This window comes from Mesoplodon mirus, assembly GCF_964341445.2.
Source record: "Mesoplodon mirus genome assembly, chromosome: 6".
Classification (NCBI taxonomy): domain Eukaryota; kingdom Metazoa; phylum Chordata; class Mammalia; order Artiodactyla; family Ziphiidae; genus Mesoplodon; species Mesoplodon mirus.
The window spans coordinates 80,142,493-80,154,818 of NC_138982.1; the positions used below are offsets into that span (position 1 = coordinate 80,142,493).

Genomic DNA, 12,326 nt, shown 5'->3' on the forward strand with positions numbered 1-12,326 from the left:
TGAGCCATGGCCGCTGAGCCTGTGCGTCCGGAGCCTGTGCTCCGCAACGGGAGAGGCCACAACAGTGAGAGGCCCGCGTACAGCAAAAAAAAAAAAAAAAAAAAAAAGTACAAATAGAAATACCATATGACCCAGCAATCCCACTACTCGGCATATGCCCTGAGAAAACCATAATTCAAGAAGAGTCATGTACCAAAATGTTCATTGCAGCTCTATTTACAATAGCCAGGAGATGGAAACAACCTAAATGTCCATCATCAGATGAATGGATAAAGAAGATGTGGCACATATATACAATGGAATATTACTCAGCCATAAAAAGAAACGAAATTGAGCTATTTGTAATGAGGTGGATGGACCTAGAGTTGTCATACAGAGTGAAGTCAGAAAGAGAAAGACAAATACCGTACGCTAACACATATATATGGAATTTACGCCAAAAAAAATGTCATGAAGAACCTAGGGGTAAGACAGGAATAAAGACACAGACCTACTAGAGAATGGACTTGAGGATATGGGGAGGGGGAAGGGTAAGCTGTGACAAAGCGAGAGAGTGGCATGGACATATATACACTACCAAACGTAAAATAGATAGCTAGTGGGAAGCAGCCACATAGCACAGGGAGATCAGCTCGGTGCTTTGTGACCACCTAGAGGGGTGGGATAGGGAGGGTGGGAGGGAGGGAGCCGCAAGAGGGAAAAGATATGGGAATATATGTATAACTGATTCACTTTGTTATAAAGCAGTAACTAGCACACCATTGTAAAGCAATTATACTCCAATAAAGATGTAAAGAAAAATTTCAGTAAGATTAGATTTTTAGAGTGAAAGACATGCTTAGTTTTATTTAAAAAATAAAATGTATGTATATGTGAGGATCCACTTTCTGACACTGTTAACAGAAAATACTAGTAACCTTTAAAAATTTGCTCATATAATAAGCAAAAATCACTATTTTGTTATTTCATTTTTCTTTTTCCTTGTTGTTAGTGAAGCTGAGAATCTTTTCAGGTTTGTTAGCCATTTGTATTTCTTTTGTTTACATACTTCACTTACTTTTGTTTGGGTTATTTTTCATATCAATTTACAGAAATTTTTAATGTATTCTGGAAGTTTATAGCATATAGAAATGTATTCTGGATGTTTATAGCATATTACAGATAAACAAATTTTGCTTGGTACAAATAATACCATGAATCTTGATTTTATAAAGTTTACTGTATATTTTGGTATTTATTTATATAAATTCATAGGAAGCTAGTTTTTTGACTTTTTTGTTTGTTTGTTTTGCGGTACATGGGCCTCTCACTGTTGTGGCCTCTCCCGTGGCGGAGCACAGGCTCCGGATGCGCAGGCTCAGCGGCCATGGCTCATGGGCCCAGCCGCCCCGTGGCATGTGGGATCCTCCCAGACCGTGGCACGAACCCGCGTCCCCCTCATCGGCAGGCATACTCTCAACCACTGCGCTACCAGGGAAGCCCCCAGAAGCTAGTTTTTTAAATGGCTTCAAAATATTTGTGTGTACTCTAATTTATTTACCTAGAATTTTCTTACAGACAACAAGGTTGCTTCTAGTCTTTTGCTATTAACAGCACAATAATGAATATCCTTTATAAATTACTTTGTATTTAAATATTGAGTATATTTATGGGATACATTTCTGGAAATAAAATTACTCAATTTTTTGAAAAAAAATTCATATTTTACTCTTTAATTCAAGTATAAGACACATAAATGAAATTGTACACTTCAATGAATTACCACAAAGTGAACAACCTTAAATAATTACCACTACATCAAGAAATAGAATGTTACCAGCAGCTGTGTTGTGCATCTCCTGATTTTTGCTCCTCTCTCATCTCCCCAAATCTGACTTCCTACACCAAAAATCAGTTTTGCTTGCTGTTGATAAATGTTTCACTTTTTTCTAAATTATTGTTGCACATAAATGAATTTAATTCATTTTCATTGCTGTAGAATTCAATTGGATTAATATAATACAATTTATTCAGTCTACACTGATGGTCATTTGTTTGTAGTTTGGGACTATTATAAATATAATACTGCCATTGCAAATAATGCTACTGTCATTTGGTGCATACGTGCTTGCATTTCATTGGGTATATACCTAGAAATGAAACTTCTGGGTTGTAGGGCATGCATACATAGGTATGCTAAAATGAAGTAAATAAAGTTAACAACTTTATAAAGTAGATTCACCAATTTACCCTCTTAGCAGCAGCGTTTGAGAGTTCTTGATACCCAATATTCTTGCAAACACTACCAACATTACCAGTGGTAATGGCGTACCTTTTCATATAAATATGAAAATATATTTGTCATTTAGATACTCTCTTTTATGACATGTTTGTTCAAATTTCTTCTGCATTTTTTGCTATCGAGTTATATTTTTCTTATTGATGATTCTGTTTACACTCTGGATAGGAGTCCACTGTCAGATAAAATTAATCCAAATATCTCTTCCTTGTCCTGCCATTTCACTCCCTTAATTGTGCCGGTTTTTTTCCAAGAAATTCTTAATATTTTCCTCTATGGTTTATACTTTTTGAGTACTGTTTAAGAAATAATTCCTTAACCCAAGTATTATGAAGAAACTCTATTACACTTTCTAGAATCTTTGTGTACAGTGGAAGAGTCAAATTTCATTTTTTCTATATAATTATTCAATTGACTTTGTACTACTTATTGGGTGGCAGGGAACCTGTCATTTCCTCCACTGCTCTGCAGAACCAATTTGGCCAAATATGCTTGGATCTGTTTCTGAGCTCTTTATTCTGTTCATTGGCCTATTTGTCTATCCTGCACCAATAAGAACACTGTCATGACTAATACAGCTTTATTTAGTAAGTCTTGTTTTCAAGTAGAGTGGTATTCTAATTCTGTTTTTCTTAAATACTGTCTCAGCTAGTTGTGGCCCTTTGCATTTCTCTGTACATTATAGAAGGGAAAATATCAGCTGAAATTTATATTGGTATTCTGGTAAATCTGTAGATCAATTTGTGAAAAATTGTCATCTTTACACTACTACTGAATTTTTCATTCCATGATTTAGGTTCTTAAATTTATCTTAAGTTTTAAAGATTTCTGGGTAGAAGTCTTAAATATCTTTTATTAGATTTATTCCTAGATCTTTTATTATTTTTATTTTATTGTAGATGAAATCTTTATACAATTTTAGTTTCTAACTATTTTGTAAGTATATGAAAATATAGTCTATTTTTTACTTGGACTCTGTATCCAGTAACCTCGTTAAACTCAATTACTAATTCTAATAATTTATCTGCTAAATGATTTTTTTTTTTACATTTCCCTTGTTTCCAATCCATACGACTGATTTATTTACCTTTCTCAGTACAATGAAAATAGAAGTGGTCACAGCAGTCATCCTTGTCTTGTTTTTATCCAGAGGTAGAGCTTTTAACATTTTTAAGTATGAATAATATTTGCTGCCATATATCACACTAAAGAAATTCCCTTCTTGTTTTAGTTAGTTGTTAGTAAAAGTTTATTTTGCTTTTCTCATCTATGGCTTAATCATTATGGTTTTCTACGTTATCCTATTAATGTGATGATTTACACTGATTCATTTTAAATGTTGAACAAACCTTGTATTCCTGGTATAAACCAAACTCGATTATGATATTTTTATTGCTATATTTATTTATAGTTTGGCTGGGATTTTTGTGTCTATGTTCATGCATGATATGGACTTATAATTTTCACTTTTTGTAATGCTTTTTTCAAGTTTTTATTTTTTAATTTTAAAAATTTTTAAATTCAACTATGGTTGATTTATAGTATTGTGTTAGTTTCAGCATGGTAATTTGGTTTTTTTGTAGATTATATTCCATTATAGGTTATTACAAGATACTGCATATAATTCCATGTGGTATACAGTAAAAACTTTGTGCTTATCTATTTTATGTATAGTAGTTGTGTTTGTTAATCCCATTCTCCTAATTTGTCCCTCCCCTCTTCCCTCTACCCTTTGGCAACCACACATTTGTTTTCTATGTATGTGAGTCTGTTTCTGATTTGTATATAGATTCGTGTGTATATTTTTTAGATTCTACAATACAAGTGATATCATATAGTATTTGTCTTTCTCTGACTTATTTCGCCAAGCATAATATTCTCTAGGCCCATCCGTGTTGCTGCAAATGGCAATATTTCATTCATTTTTTATGTTTGAGTAATATTCCATGGTATATATGTACCACATCTTCTTAAGCCAATCATCTATTGATGGGCACTTGGGTTGCTTCCATGTCTTGGCTATTGTAAATAGTGCTGCTATGAACATTGATTGGTGTGCATGTATCTTTTTAAATTAGAGTTTTCATTTTTTCTGAATATATACCCAGGAGTAGAATTGCTTATCATATGGTAGTTCTACTTTTAGTTTTTTAAGAAACCTCCATTCTTTTTTCCATAGCAGCTGCAACAATTTACATTCTCTCCAACAGTGTACAAGGGTTCTCTTTTCTCCACATCCTCTCCAACATTTACTATTTGTAGACCTTTTGATGATAACCATTCTGACTAGTGTGAGGTGATAACTCATTGTGGTTTTGATTTGCATTTCTCTAATAATCAACGATGTTGAGCATCTTTTCATATGCCTGTTAGCTATCTGTATGTCTTCTTTAGAAAAATGTTTATTTAGGTCTTCTGCCCATTTTTTAAATTGGATTCTTTGTGTGTGTGTGTGTGTGTGTGTGTGTGTTTGATATTGAGTTGTATGAGCTGTTTGTATATTTTGGATATTAACCTCTTGTTGGAGGCATAGTTTGCAAATATTTTCTCCTATTCCATAGGTTGCCTTTTCATTTTATTGATGGTTTCCTTTGCTGTGCAAAAGATTTTACATTTACTTTGATTTCTTTTGCCTTGGGAGACTAATCAAAGAAAATATTGCTACACTTTATGTCAAAAAATGTTTTGCCTATGTTCTCTTCTAGGAGTTTTGGTGTCATGTCTTACATTCAGGTTTTTAAACTATTTTAAGTTTATTTTTGTATATGGTATGAGGGAATGTTCTAATTTCATTGTTTTATATTCAGTTGTCCAGCTTTCCCAACACCACTTGTTGAAGAAATGGTCTTTTCTCTATTGTATATTCCTGCCTCCTTGTCATAGATTAATTGACCATAGGTGTGAAGGTTTATTTCTGGGCTCTCTATTCTGTTCCATTGTTCTATATGTCTATTTTTGTGCTAATACGACACTGTTTTTTTGTTTTTTGTTTTCTGGTTTTTTTTGCGGTATGCAGGCCTCTCACTGTTGTGGCCTCTCCCGTTGTGGAGCACAGGCTCCGGACACGCAGGCTCAGTGGCCATGGCTCACGGGCCCAGCTGCTCCGCGGCATGTGGGATCTTCCCGGACCCGGGCACGAACCTGCATCCCCTGCATCGGCAGGCGGACTCTCAACCACTGCACCACCAGGGAAGCCCTACCACACTGTTTTGATCACAGTCAATTTGTAGTATAGTATAGAATCTGGAAGGGTACGCCTTGTTTTTTTCCCCCAGGATTGCTTTGGCAATTATGGGTCTTTTCTGGTTCCATATAAATCCGTAGATTGCTTTGGGTAGTATGGCCATTTTAACAATATTAATTTCTCCGATCCAAGAGCATGGATATCTTTCTGTTTCTTTGAATAATCTTCAACTTCCTACATCAACGTTTTATACTTTAGCACACAGCTATTTCACCTCTTCAGTTAAGTTTATTCCTAGGTTTTTTTTTCCCCTTTGAATGCAATTTTACATGGGATTTTTAAAAATTTCTCTTTCTGATATTTCATTATTAGTGTATAGAAATGCAGCAAATTTCTGTATATTAATCTTGTATCCTGTGATCTTGCTGAATACATTTATTAGTTCTAATAGTTTTGGGGTGGAGACTTTAGGGTTCTCTATACAGAGTATCATGTCACCTGTAAATAGTGACAGTTTTACCTCTTCCCTTCCAACTTGGATAACTTTTATTTCTTTTTCTTGCCTGATTGCTGTGGCTAGTACTTCCAATACTATGTTGAATAGAAGTGGTGAGAGTGGGTATCCTTGTCTTCTTCCTGAATTTAATAGGAAAATTTTTAGCTTTTAACCATTGAGTATTATGTGAGTTGTGGGTTTGTCATAAATGGCCTTTATGATGTTGAGATATGTTCCCTCTATACCCACTTTGATGAGAGTTTTTTATCATAAATGGATATTGAATTTTGTCAAATGCTTTTTGCCTACTAAGATGATCACATGGTTTTTGTCTTTCCTTTTGTTAATGTGGTGTATCATATTGACTGAGTTGTGTAAGTTGCACCATCCATCCTTGTGACTCTGGAATGAATTCAACTCGATCATGTTGTATGATCCTTTTTACGTATTGTTGGATTTGGTTTGCTAATATTTTGTCAAGGATTTTTGCATCTATATTCATCAGCGATATTGGCCTATAATTTTCTTGTCTTGTAGTGTATTTGTCTGGTTTTGGTGTCAGGGTGATGGTGGCTTCATAGAATGAATTTGGGAGTGTTCCCTCTTCTTCAATTTTCTGGAATAGTTTGAGAAGGATAGGTATAAGTTCTTTGTAATTTTGTTAGAATTCCCCACTGAAGCCATCCAGTCCTTGACTTCTGCTGCAGGGAGGTTGTTTTGTTTGTTTGTTTTTGTTTTTTTTAATTACAGATTCTACTTCACTTCTAGTGATCAGTCTGTTCAGATTATCTGTTTCTTCTTGATTCAGTTTTGGCAGGCAGTTGTATCTACAGCCAAAGGGGCTTGTCTCCTCTGTGCAGGGCCCCAGGACTGTGAATTCCAGTCTGTGGCTTGACCTACTCACTCCCCAGGGTAAGGGTCCACGGGTGCAGACCTTCTCATCTTTTCAGATCCCTACTCAGGGTGGAAGTCCCAACCCTATGACTTTTTTCCATCCTACCCAGTTACATGGAAATCTTTCTTGCAGCTTTAGTTGTATAGGAATTCTTCTGACAGTTTCCAGTTCCATGAGACTTGTTCCACATGTAGGTGAATTTTTGAGCTGTTTGTGGGGGGAGGTGAGTTCCACATCCTCCTACTCTGACATCTTGATCCAATCCCTTTTCAACTTTTGACATCAGGTTATGTTGGCCTCATAAAATGAGAGGAATATGAGTTTTTTTTCCACAATTCTCAGAAAGAGGAATAAGTTCTCAGAAAGAAAATAAGTACTGTTGTTACTTATTTCCTAAAACTTTGGTGGAATTTACATGGATAGCCAATTGAACTGGAGTTTTTGGCAGTTGAGGGTATCTATGAGGCAGGCGTCCAAGCTTTCTCATACAAGTGTAGGTTCTTCAGAGGCTTTGTAATGACTGTCACCCCGACAGTAACTTTATAAGGGAAACATGCTCTCTAACTGACTTACTTATTCCAACAACCTTCAACTCCTGAACCTGGCAATACACCTTCATAGCTCTTAATTTTGGCATTACCTTGTCTTTGTAGGTCAGTCTCTAAGTAGGGAACCCTGAAAATGGCTTGAGCTCAGCCAACTTCCATAGTAACTACCCGGGTTAAAAGATAAGCATATATTCTTGCCATATCAAACAATGGGATTATCAGCTGTCCCACACTCCCTTCCTTTCCTCCCCTCATCCATGGACTGTTCCTGCCAGCTTTCCTACCAAAGAATTTTTCAGCCAAGAAGCAAGTCCCCGATATCATATTCACATACATCTTCTACCCCCCACCCCAAATCTAGGAACACAGTTTTTTTCAGGTATTCACCCTTTCAGCTGGCTTCAAGGAGTTCTCTTGGAGCTCATGAGACTTAGCTTAAGGGCAGACTGGGAAGTATAGAAATAGAGCCAAATATATATTTTTTAATGTATTATTTGATAAAAGATGATTCCAAATTTAGAGGGGAAAGATGAAATATCCAGGACGTGGTTATTGGCATAACTCTTAGTCATCAGGTAAGAAATAAAGTTTAATCCCTATTTCATACCTCACACCTAAATTAACTCCAGATAAAGACTTAAATATAATTAAAGAAACAATGATATAAGACAATATTCTTCATTATTTTGAAATGAAAAAGGCTTTTCCAAGTATGACACAAAATCCAGAGCCATAAAAGAAAAAAATAGAATTTAAAAATTAAATTAAAAAATTTAAAATTTTTGCATGGAAAAAACCATCCTAAACAAAGTCATAAAAGAAACAGAAGAAAGGAAAATATCTGTAGGTTACATCATAGAGAAAGCTAACTTACTTACTGTGTAAACATTTTTCACAAATCTAAATGACAAAGACAACAACTCTGCCAAAAAGTGGACAAAGAATAGAAACGGAAATGTCACAGTAGAGAAAAAGATGTCCAATTTCACTTAAGATACAAGGAAAGTGTTAATATTATAATAATATACTTCCTTTTACTTAAAATGACAGGGATTAAAAGTTTGGTTATATACTATTGTTAGAAAGGTTGTAGGGAATCAGGTATTCTCAAACATTGCTGGTGGGAGTAGAATTTGGTACAACTTCTATGCAGGGCAACAACCTAGGAATAAGGATTAATTAGAACTAAATTAGCTTTTAAAGGGAATACAATCCAGCTTTCAAAGATAGGATGTCTGACTGGATTATGCTGTTCTGCACTTTCTACTGACTCTTAGTTTAGCCTGTCAGAGGAAATGAAAAATACTTTTTGGAGAATGATAACATCATTTAGAACCTCAAATTATCTCTATAATGTTCATATATATATGGGAGTATATAATGTTCATATAATGTTGAATTAAAAAAAACAAAATGGAAACAAAATAAAAAAACAAACGTAGGTTACATGAAGTCAATATAATGTGACCAAAAACCAAGACAAATGCTAAGCTAGAAACCAGTTATGGAGTTATCAAACACATATTTAAAGTAACTATATTCAACATGTTCAAGGAAATAAAAGACAAGAGTGATAATTTAAGAAGATAACAGAAAGCTTTAAAAAGAGCCAAATGGAAGGTCTAGAACTAAAAGATAACTGAAATTGAACTCCATGAGTCAATCTACCATTAGATTAGGCAGCATTGAAGAATTAGTGACCTTTTAAAGGCAAGTCAGAAGAAAGTATCCAAAATGAAACACAAGGAGGGAAAGGATAGAAAAGACAAAGCAAACAAACATGTATGGGTGTATTATCCTAACAACCTCATTAAAAGTGGGGATACTATTAAAGTTTGACATCAAGAAAGAACACAGAATCACAGTTTATATTTAAATTATTATTTTTCTTAGTACCATTTTCAATCTAATAAAAATCCAGGTAAGAGCTTCTTTCCATTTTTAGGATTTCACTTAAGTATTTTAAAAGAAACATTTAAATATATCAAACATATCAGATAAATAATACAAATTAGAAGACTGTTTAGCTACTTACATTCCATATGCCGAGCTTACAGCAAGACTAGTAATCTGTTGTGGAGGTTCACCATCCACCCAGACCAACTGAATAACAAGTTCCGCTTGATACCCTGGAGACATCCGCACTGGTCGTGTCTTAACACTAGAAAACAGAGAAAAAGTAATTGCATCATATACAGTTCAAATACATATGTTCATGCTTATTTTCAGAATTTATAACAAATCTTCCTATAGAACTATACAACAACAGGCATTGAGGACATTATGCAGGTAGACAGTATCTTCTCTAGCCTTCTCAAAATAAACCAAGACACTTGTGATTTCTTAGCCTTTCCTTTAAGTAGCTTTTCAGTCAGATCCACAACTTCACCTGGCTTTCATCAGTTCCTTTTTCTCTTGTCATAGTAATATTTTTAATTATTTTTATTATTTATTTTTCTTACATAATATTTGTTACATATATGTAAGTTATAATGCATAACAATAAAAACTATGACCACTAATCTACCACCTGACTTAAGAGTTCAACATATTCAAAACCTGAATTCCTGCTTTCTCTATAAATTTGCTCCACTTGCAGCCTTCTCTATTCCAGCTGATAGCAGCTCTTATCCTTCTAGTTATTGAGTTAAAAAACCTTAAAGTAACCCTTGACTAATATTCTTATACCTTACATCTCATATCTCACATCCAACCAATTATCAAATGTATTGGTGCTACCTTCAAAATATATGCAGAAGCTGACCACTTTTTATAATACTTTAGTACTGCTACCATCCTAGTTACAGTTGACAAATAAAAATATGGGATATCCATTTAAATCTGAATTTCAAATAAACAATAAATAATGGGTTTATTTTGTTTATTTGTTTGTTTTTACTGTATTTCCCATGCAATATTTGGGATACTGATACTAAAAATGTTCATTGTTTCTCTGAAATTCAAATTAGTGTATCCTCTTCTGTTTTGTTTGGTTCTGTTTGGCTAAATCTGCCAGACCTTCACATTATCTCTAGGTAGGTGCAATAGCCTCCTTATTGGTCTCCCATCTTTTACCTTTCCCTTCCATCCCAAATCTACCCTCACCATAGTGACCAAAGTGACCAGTTTAAAATTTAAGTCTGATCATATCACTTCTGTATTTAAAACTCTATAATCATCCCCGTTTAATTAGGAATAAAAGTCAAGGTCCTTACAATGGCCTATAATTTGCCCTCTATTACCCATCTGACTTCATCTCCTACTACCCTGTCCTCTACCGCCCCCACCATCCTTTCTTTTTCTAGCTACACTGACCTCCTTATATGCCAGGCACTTTAAGACCTTTGCTCTAGCTGTTCCTGCTGCCTGGAATACTCTTCCACTAGATATTCTTCAGGTAACTCCCTCATCTACATTTGGTTTAAGTCTCATACTCCTAATGAGGCCTATATGACCTCATACAAAGTCAAAAGAAAATCAGATAATTGCACAAACATGTGTATATTGATAAGAATTGTAATATTGCTAAAAATGAAGAGCTGGCAGTGTTGAAAGGCTTATTTATTAGCTTACGTATATGGATATCTAAATCCAGCAAAGGAAAGTCATTTAGGGATGGATGCCAACATATAATTTAGTAAAGCATAGATTATATGCAACTCAAGGACCACTTGTAATATACTGTAACTTAAAGAATAATATACTTCTGCTGCTTGGTCCTTTGGAGCTTATAAACATTTAGGATTATACTGAATCCCTTTGGTTCTCTTGATAATCCTTAAGATTGTCACTACTACTTTAAAAGTCTGCATTAAATGCTACAACACATGGTATTGTTTACTTCATCTCCACTGCCAGATTTCTGCTGATTTGACTAGTTTTTCTCTTTTATCCCTATATCTTTTATATTTTTTAAATTTTATAGAAGAATACTCAGGTCATTGCAGGACCCACTTTAGTGATGGGTCTTCTTAGCTAATAAATCAATGTACAGTGCTTTCTTAAGCTTTGTTTAATTTTTTGTTCTCTTTCTGTCTTTCATTTTAATATAAATCAATTAAGTGAAGCAAAGTGATACGAAGGAAAAATTAAATGTGTAAAATTATAACATTATGAAAGTTTTACATTTGCTAAAGTTTAATGATTTTGTTTCCCCTTCATAGATTTTCCTCTCAGTAATGCCTACTTATAATTCCTTTTTTAATTTCACAAGAAAAATTTGGGGTGCAGGGCAGAAGCAATGATTACAAAAGTATAGCAACTGCTAATTGTATGGTAAGCTTTTCTCCTGAAACCTCATCTTTAAATTTTCCATAAGTGTTTTTTATAAGAAATGAGGAAACTAGTTATCCACAGTTCCTTGAGTAGCAGACTCAGATAGTTTCATACGAGGCTCAGAGAAATTCCTTGCTTAGGCTCAATTCTCCAACCAGCTAATACTAGAAACATTTGGTTTGACGATGTAGAAGCAGTAACTGGTAACTTAAGGAAACTGCATTCTTTTGTACCCTATTGCCAGAAAGCATAAAAACAAGATAAACATTACTATAGGCTTGATTAACTTTAAGTTTTATTTGAGCATGACACTAAACTTTGTTTAGATATACTGAGACAACGTAGTTTATTACAAAATAGTATCAGTGGAAAAAAGAGAAAGAAATATTATGTAATATCCTAGTAACCATGAGAGAAAGCCTTTTTTCTGACATAGTATTCTTGTAGTAAACTTGGTTTTCTTTTTGATTCCAAGAAGGCTTATCAGTTGAGAAGTACCAGGCAAGTGGCAAGTTTCTGCTCTGCCCAACGTTTTCCCATTCTATCAAAGCTATGTTTTCTTTAGGGTCGGTCAGGGAAGGAAATATATTAATTAGTAATGAAGAATGGAAATATTGTGCCCTCTTCATAGATATTCCAAAAAAAAAAAA

At 34.4% G+C, this 12,326-nt stretch overlaps 1 protein-coding gene across 6 annotated transcripts in view; it reads right to left on the minus strand.

Moving 5' to 3' along the window:
• Positions 1-12,326, minus strand: part of STXBP5L (syntaxin binding protein 5L) — a 416,226-nt gene that overhangs the window by 145,725 nt on the left and 258,175 nt on the right. For all 6 annotated transcript variants that reach the window (XM_082624250.1, XM_082624249.1, XM_082624248.1 and 3 more), the window contains exon 18: positions 9,437-9,562. In XM_082624250.1, the coding sequence (XP_082480376.1) occupies positions 9,437-9,562 (126 nt within the window). The remainder of the gene's footprint in view (positions 1-9,436; positions 9,563-12,326) is intronic.